The 8,067-nt window shown below is 34.0% G+C and overlaps 1 protein-coding gene across 1 annotated transcript; it reads right to left on the bottom strand.

The window, feature by feature from the left end:
- Positions 1-1,988: 1,988 nt before the first annotated feature.
- LOC110779672 (protein CANDIDATE G-PROTEIN COUPLED RECEPTOR 2) lies at positions 1,989-7,856 on the bottom strand. Its single transcript, XM_021984155.2, has 6 exons — positions 7,409-7,856; positions 3,633-3,824; positions 2,817-2,976; positions 2,607-2,703; positions 2,422-2,503; positions 1,989-2,321 (listed from the first exon to the last, which is right to left on the bottom strand). The coding sequence occupies exons 1-6, from the start codon at positions 7,718-7,720 to the stop codon at positions 2,244-2,246; spliced, it is 921 nt and encodes a 306-aa protein (XP_021839847.1). The 5' UTR covers positions 7,721-7,856; the 3' UTR covers positions 1,989-2,243.
- Between the last annotated feature and the right edge of the window lie 211 nt (positions 7,857-8,067).

The raw sequence follows: 8,067 nt of genomic DNA, 5'->3' as shown, positions 1-8,067 counted from the left end.
AAGCTTTTTTGTAATGTTCATTTTTACGACATATGATCAGTTTAGTTAGTTCAATTTCATGGAGAGTGGAAAAATCGCCTAAATTATTTGACATGGCCCTATCCAAAATAAGTGTGGGTTTAGGCAGTTTCAAAACTGTGCTTTTAGGTAAAAGCTTGTACATGGTTCGAAAAAGACATCTCTACTCGATAAACCGACTAAATTTGTGGGCTTGGTGTGTATGCGTATATACCCAACTATGACCGATCAACTTTAAAAAGTCTCAACTTTTGATTAATCTAGGTCAGTTCTAACTTTGGAGTTCTCCACTCTAAACAATCTTCAATCAAGATTAACCTACTAACACAGTTACTAGTACTATATGTCATATTGTGTTGACTTGTTAGTCGGTTGACTTTTAAAAAATAATAATTATATGTTGACTAGGGGTTCAATTAACATATTTCGTGTAAGGGCTTTTTATTGTTTTAAGGTTTTTTTTATTCTCGACTAGGAAGATTTAATTAAAATTTCCAATAAGGACTTAAGTGTTTTTAATTCCGAAGGTGAGGTTATTTTTATTTTTTTGAATTCCGAACAGGGCCTTAAATTATTATATTGTGTACGGGGGTATAACTTTTTTGGTCCTGGCTGGGGGATTTTGTTTCATTTATTTTTCTTTTAAATAAAATGAATTATAAATAAAATAAATCTTTTATAAAAACTAATTTCTTTTTAAAAAAACTTTTACAAATTAAAAAAAAAAAAAGTTAAATGACCTACAAAAAATGCATGACACGTGGTATGGTTAATCGGTTTAGCATGTTAATTTTAACAGGGAGCCGCTTAGAGTTGAAACCTTGTATATCATGTAATATGACGTAAATTTTACTCATTTTCTTAAATCACAATTATTTAAGACTTAACTGTTAATTACATATCTACCTGCAATACCAATTAGGCTTTGGCCTAAGTGTTAAAGAGGGATGATATGTGCATAATAGGTGTCAGGGTCGAATCTCTCCCATATTTGTAATTTATATACACACAAAAAAACAAGAAATTTCTAATCATGGAACATAAGACATCCTAAGTCCTAACATATCTCTATAGATAAGGGGACTTCTAAGGTCATTAACATAAATGATCTTTTTGGTGTTCTCTATACAATAGTCTAAAATGCCCCTAATATAACAGATTGTAAGGAAAAATCTGACATACTTTACATGCCCCTTAATCTCTCCATAATTTACGTACAAAATCATTCATCTTCTCCCTTAATTTTTTTTTATCTAATACCAAAATACAACAAATGACATTAACATTTTCTTCAAATAAAACATCTTAAATAAATAGAGATTGTATGAAACTTTTTATTAGAACTTTACTGCTTTATTTGGTTGAGAGGATTTAAGAGAAAAGAAAGGAAATGATTTTTATTATGTTTTCATGTTTGATTAGATAAATGACATAAGATTTGAAGGGAAAAGAAAAGGAAATGACAGGAAAAATCCTTTTAAAAAAAATTCAGTTTTCTTTCCTTCCAAAATTGGAGAAATTTGAAAGGAAAGAGAAAATTAAAAGTTGTCATTTACATTTCCTTTCTCTTCCTCTCACTTCCTTCCCTTGAACCAAACATAGGAAAATAAAATCTCTTTCTCTTTCATTTCCCTTCCTTTCTCTTCCTTTCCTTTACTAATAATGAACCAAACATGGTCTATGAACGATTTTTCTTATCCAATATTTGAGGTTATTGGATAAAATAAGACAATTTGACATTTGAATAAACAGTCCCTCTATTTCAGAAAAAGATGGATACACTTTCCCTTTTTCACAAGTGTCAATGTACATATTCAAAATTTAATATCTCTACTTTTAATTTGTGGCCAATTGGTTGAAATGTGCGTTGGACTTCTTCGGCAGAGGAGGAGAGTTCCATCTACTTATAAGTCAATAAAGGTTCCACACTAAAACTAATTGACAATAATAGAAGTGACTTCACAACTAGATCACACAAAATGAACACATGAGCAAACACGACACAATACATTTGCCACCTCTTATACGAAGTAGTACTACCCAACAGGAAGAAGTTAGCGGCAGGCCGGCAGCAAATCCATTTTCACAACTAATTAATTAGCACTAAATTTTAACAAAAACTAAGAGTTGTTCTACAAGGAAAATCATAATATTATTTATACAACAGACGAGTAAATTCTATTTACAAGTTACAACCAGGAAACAAAAAGGTTTAGTCATTTTTTTTAGTCCCAATCAGCATCAAAGAATCCAGCGTCTTTCATCTCTGAGTAGTATACATGCTCCAAGTTCAAGTCTTCCTCCTGAATTCATCCCAAAACAAGCAAACGTTTAGTCATCAGAAAGCCGGTCATTTACTGCAGGACAGAAAGACAGAAGAAAAGCAAAGACATATATTATTACCTGAAAGAAATCGGCTAAAAATGTCATGTATATGAGAGGAAGGTAAAATGCATGGTAGCATATATCTAGGGTGTCATACAACCTGGCAAAGAATTAAGAGAGAGGTTAATTAGTAACAACTGGTGGAATTGGGACTGCCAGTAAAGTAGAGTAGCAACTAACAACAAGAATCTTAAATGCGGTACCAGAACCCAAAACCGTTTCCACTCAGGACACAAGCAAATAGCGCCAACGCATTAACGCCAAACATGATTGTGATGTACTTGTGATATGCTGGTCTTGCTGGAAAACAATAAATAAGTAACATTGTTAAGACTTAAAAGGGGGAAATAAAGTGCAACTTCAGTTGTTACTTGATATGATTAACAAACATTTTCCAATTAAACCAAACTCACCAGGTAAACTCTCTCTCCTGCTGGAATGGTACATGAAAAGTATGAAGCCATAAACTGCAGTTAGCACTAGCTTGTGTACAATCCACAGGCCCCACTTCATTCGATTTGCGTCATTATTCTCAATGAATAACGGGACTCCAAATGCAAATACATACATTCCCTGAAAGAGGGGGAATAAGTTGGATCATCATTTAATCCATGCCACAATCTGCATTTCTTTTTTGTCAAGTTATAAACCAACAAACACTGTTTATTTTTTATAGCATAAACATCTTTTAGCACAGATATACTTGAAATTTTGTATGCCGTGAAAAAATGGAAGCCAAATGAATACAAAGATGTTCTAAATAGTGAAGAAAAGCTACTTATACTAGCTAATGATGGAAGACATCTTCAGATACTAGAGAAGCCTCAAGAAACAAAAAAAAAGTACTACCTCAGAATTAAGAATACAGCTACCCTCGAGAACGTTGATACTATATATTAGTGACAATCATGACATGACTACTGATTCATGAAACCATAATCTTTCTGGTGAAAAATAAAACAAAAAATTACTCTCATTTCAAAGGGGCATTGGACTTTAGCGGGGGGATTCAAATAATGTATCGTACGGGTGATCATGGAACTTCCAACTCTAAGGACAAGTCTAACTGCTACCTGGGCTGGCAAGAGGCAAAATTAACTGCTATAACCCAACTACACAACTATACAAGTCAATACTCAATAGTGCCGTCACCTAAACCAAATCTCAAAAGAAGACATAACACCTTGTTCGATCCTAATAGCTTTGAAGTATAGAAAAACATGAAATACCTTCAGAAAGACATCGAAACCAACTAGCATAGCGGAGATGGAAAAAGTACGAGTCAAAGCTTCTGTCCCACTTGCATAATTTCCTTGAAGAAGAAAAGCAATCAAACTCACTTCCAGAAACAGCAAGCCTGAAGTAGTGAATAGAGATAGAAGGTTCCATGCTAGTGTCTTTCCCGGAGTACACTCCCAAGTCTGTAAAAAAAACAAAAAAAGAAAACTATGAAATAAATAATGAAAACTGGAAAGGCTCAGCAACCAATACCATACACAGGAGAAATATGATATATTGGGCATCAATAAGCCAAGCCGCTGATCTGGACCCTTCAACTTTTATAGTTTTGCTTGCCAATACTCGGTCTCTGACAAGGATTAGAAACCTAAGGAGGAGTTTTTTTTTTATTCATTTGAGAAGCTTAACAGAGAATTACACAACAACAGATTTTCAAACCCAACAGAAGTAATCACTATTAGGCAAATTTAAAAGTGACTCCTCTATACGTCAAACTGCAAACTAGGAACTCAGTAAGATACATAAAACGAAACCTACGGATTAAGGAGAAAAAACTAAGAAACAATAAGATTAATAATCATCAGAAAGGGTGGTTAAATAACATTCAGAAAGGAGTATTAAGGAGATCTAAGAAACGACAATATAAATTATCAAATAATAACTACATCAAGCCACGACCATTTAAGATAGAACGAACTGTTCCAAGACTACTCAGTGGACCTTTCACTTGTTTAACTAAATATAATTGAGCAAATTGATGAGAAATTCAAATATGACTACGACATACTTCCTCCGTTCTGTTTTACAAGACACAATTTGACTTTTGACACTATTCATATAATTTACTTTGACTATCAATTGTGACTATCAAGAAAAAATATAGTAATGTGTGGTCTTATTATAATCGTCTCATTGTATAGATTTATAATATGAACTTTTTATAATTTTTACCAACTGATAATTAAAAATATTAAATATTGAAATATTGCATTGGCAAACATGATAAAAAAAACCGTGTCATCCAAATAATAACGGAGGAACTATAAATTTTGAAATATACATCACATTAGTTAGATTCTTCTCAACTTAGTGTAGTGGTACCAGGTGGAGATCATAGAACATGAAGTGAAAATAAGTCTCTTATGGAATATCTAAGCCCTTTGTAATTTGTATTTTGTAAATATTGGAGAAGGTATTGTACCTTAAGGATCATGCTATCCGCCGTATCCAACCTTCGAGCATTAATAAGTTTAAGGTGTGGATGATATCATACGAGATTCTCAACATATCAAAAGATAGGTTCTAGAGATTCTGTGCTCTTTCACAACCGAGCAACGGGTGGAATTCTAGGATTCCTTCTTAGCTCTAACTGTTTATGCACACATTTTCCAGTTCATCCACCATACTCAATTTTTTATGAGTTATTTATATACTAGCTAACAGCATCACTGCTAAGGCATGTAATAAAAGGAGAAAAACTCAAGTCAAATAAATTTCTTCCACTATGACCTACCTTCAACCTGACTTTCCTATTCCCAAGAGAGGCAAACATCTCATAGCCTTTTCCTTAATTCCATACCACAAGTAAAACATATTCTACTTGAACTTATTCAAACAAATGCAACCATTCTGACCTATGTGCACAGTACAGCCAAATAAGATAAGAAATCGGTCACTCCGAAATTATAACAGACCTAGTTCCCTGAGTATCCCAAGTCTTTCAACATGACTCTTGATGAGAGAATCCAGACAGCACAATCGATCATCTCATCACTTCTGTCCACTCATGGTCTTCCTATTCTGATCTCGCTTTTGGAAACCGCGGGGAGGGAAGGCAACAAAGATAGATTATTCACCTCTGAAACTCGAGAGAGGGTGCTACCTTTTCCCTATTAGGGAAAAAAGTTGGCCAATCCTTAAATCATGGAAGAAAAGGTCTTAGCCTTCTTCCCACTAACCAAAGTCTGAATAAAGGCTACACAAGATAATAATGATGGAGGTGAGCTTTAGAAATAAAAATCGATCACTGTCGATAGTTCTGGCCATCAGTCGTTACAGGAAAAAAAGATGTCGACAAAAGGAAGAGGAAGATAGCAAACATTAATATACCAAGAGAAGTATAGATGGTAATTGGTGAATTTGCGATGGTTAGCTAAGAAAACAACGTGATCTCTCATTTTCCCTTCTTACAATGTCTGGTCATGGTTCTCCTTTGACATCCCCAAATTGTCCACCTTAGCAAAAAGAATTGAACTTTCGATGATATAGGTAGAACATAAAGGATAAGTTACGAAGGTTATTCAGTTTCACACAATGACTCCACATCTATTGGAAAAATTGTATCCTAAAAAAAGCAGAAAATGAACAAGGGAATAAACAGTAGTTTAATTGAAGGCCCATTTCAGTCATTTGTCTGAGAAAAAAGGATCTACCTATCATATCTCTACAAACAGAAAATAAAGGACTACTTTAATGTCAGGTCATTTCATCCAAAGAAAGGTTTTGACATATTTGGATAATTAGGAAAGAAATCTATAGAAAGTGGATAAGACATATCCATCAAGATACACAATGTTTTTTTTTGTTTTTTGCAAAATTACTTTAGTAGTTTCGAATATGCCCAGAAAAGCACAGTGCATACACTTAAGAATAGAACATCGAACAAGAGTACAAGACATTATTCATTAAAAATAAACTGAAAAATCTTTATCCCGTTCGAAAGAAAAACTTCCCATGGACCCTATTTGCCAACTAGCTACATCAAAGCCTAAGCTATTGCAATCTCCATCCCTATCCCACTCCAACCCACCCCCAACCAAAAACATAAAATAATAGAAGGCAAAAAGTGAAGGGTGAAGGCTTCAACCTTCAAAGAGAAGGTTAATTTGTCATGTGAACTTATTTAGCAGAAAAGGCCCAGCTTGGTGCCTCAGTCACACTAGTATTAAATATAGATGAGAAACTCCGGCAAAATTCCCAGTTTACGAAAACATTATTAGTTTTGGTCTTTCGACAGTATATGAATTATTTTCTAGAGAATGTACAATTTCAGAATAAGCTTTGACACACCAGAAAAACTCCAGACGTTCTGAAGAATCTGAATATAGAACCAAAGAGCATTTTCAGACCGGAAAAACATAGCTTAACATGTCTTAAATATTTACTACAATTTTTTACAAGCACAAACATAAAAAGTAATTAATCTGTAATAGGTATATGCTTGATTCAAGTTTTCGGTAATTGATCTCCCCCCTGATCATCTGATGTTGGTCGACACATGACATACTTTATCGAGCGCAGTGTTTCATCTGTAAATTCATCTAATTCTAACAAGCAGTATCTTCCAGCAAGCAAACATGTTTCTCTTTTCACACCCTCATCTAAGCAAGCCTTATGCACATCTTAAAGGCTGATTCTCCCACTTACTATAAATACTCACTTTCCATCACAACCATTAATACCGTCAGCATTCTTACGGCCATTTGTTCCATTCCAACGCTACAAAATCAAATATACCTAAAAAAACGTTGAACGCTTTCCTTCTCCCTCAACTACAAGTCAATCCCCATTCAATACCACACTTATCACACACCCAATCATTCCACTCAGCTAATCTTCTAAAATTTCCAACAAAATTCGTAAATCGTATCAATAAACATCAAAATATTTCAACAACGACAAACAAATTACTCAACCACTTCATTAATTTCAATTAACACAGATTGACTTTTTGCTTAATCTCAAAATCAGAGGTCAAAGAGAGTACCTGAAGACAACACCAAGTAAAATTAAGGAGACTAACAAGCCAAACAATCCCATAATACGAGTTAATAATGTGGGACTTTCCAACCAAAAGCTTCCTGTAGCTCTTCTTCGCTTGAAATGCCAAGTACAAAATAAACAAAGCAGAAGGTAAAATTAGGAAAATATTGTGCCAAAATCCATGGCAATTCAATAACCAGCTGTAAACTTGATGATCAATTGGTTTGATACTGATAGTTTCCCCGATTCCGGCAGAAGAATTTGCTTCCGATGAAATTGGTATTTCGAGAGCTGGGGTTAGTGTTAAGGACGCCATCTTTTTGGTCAATCTTGGGGTTTTTGGTTGAGCATTTGAGAGGGATCAATTTGGGGAATTTGGGAGAAAATATGAACCCTAATTTCGATTGGTACTCGTATTCTGTTTCTGCTGTTGGAGATTTGATTAGTAGGTTGCTTGAGAGAAAGCTAAAGTGTATTTAATGACACGTAGGATTGTGAGTTATGACTTATGACTTGAGCAAGATTAGCGCTAGTTTGAGCAATAGTTTTATTGAGTATTAACCTCGACGTTTAAATATTAAATTCAATCTTAATTATTATTTTTTTTATTTTTTTATTTTTTTATTTTTATAAGTTTGAGGAGTCTTGAAAGAGTACGAGGGG

Source organism: Spinacia oleracea, chromosome 4 (genome assembly GCF_020520425.1).
Source record: "Spinacia oleracea cultivar Varoflay chromosome 4, BTI_SOV_V1, whole genome shotgun sequence".
NCBI lineage: Eukaryota > Viridiplantae > Streptophyta > Magnoliopsida > Caryophyllales > Amaranthaceae > Spinacia > Spinacia oleracea.
Note: the sequence above shows the minus strand (reverse complement) of the source record. Positions and strands in the feature narration are given on the sequence as shown.

Excerpts from the sequence above, each read along its gene's own strand:
- LOC110779672 (XM_021984155.2), bottom strand. The coding sequence starts at position 7,720 with ATGGCGTCCTTAACACTAACCCCAGCTCTCGAAATACCAATTTCATCG. Across the intron at positions 2,977-3,632 it reads GTTTCGATGTCTTTCTGAAG|GGAATGTATGTATTTGCATT; the intron begins GTATTTCATGTT and ends CCCCTCTTTCAG. Across the intron at positions 2,504-2,606 it reads GGAAACGGTTTTGGGTTCTG|GTTGTATGACACCCTAGATA; the intron begins GTACCGCATTTA and ends ATTCTTTGCCAG.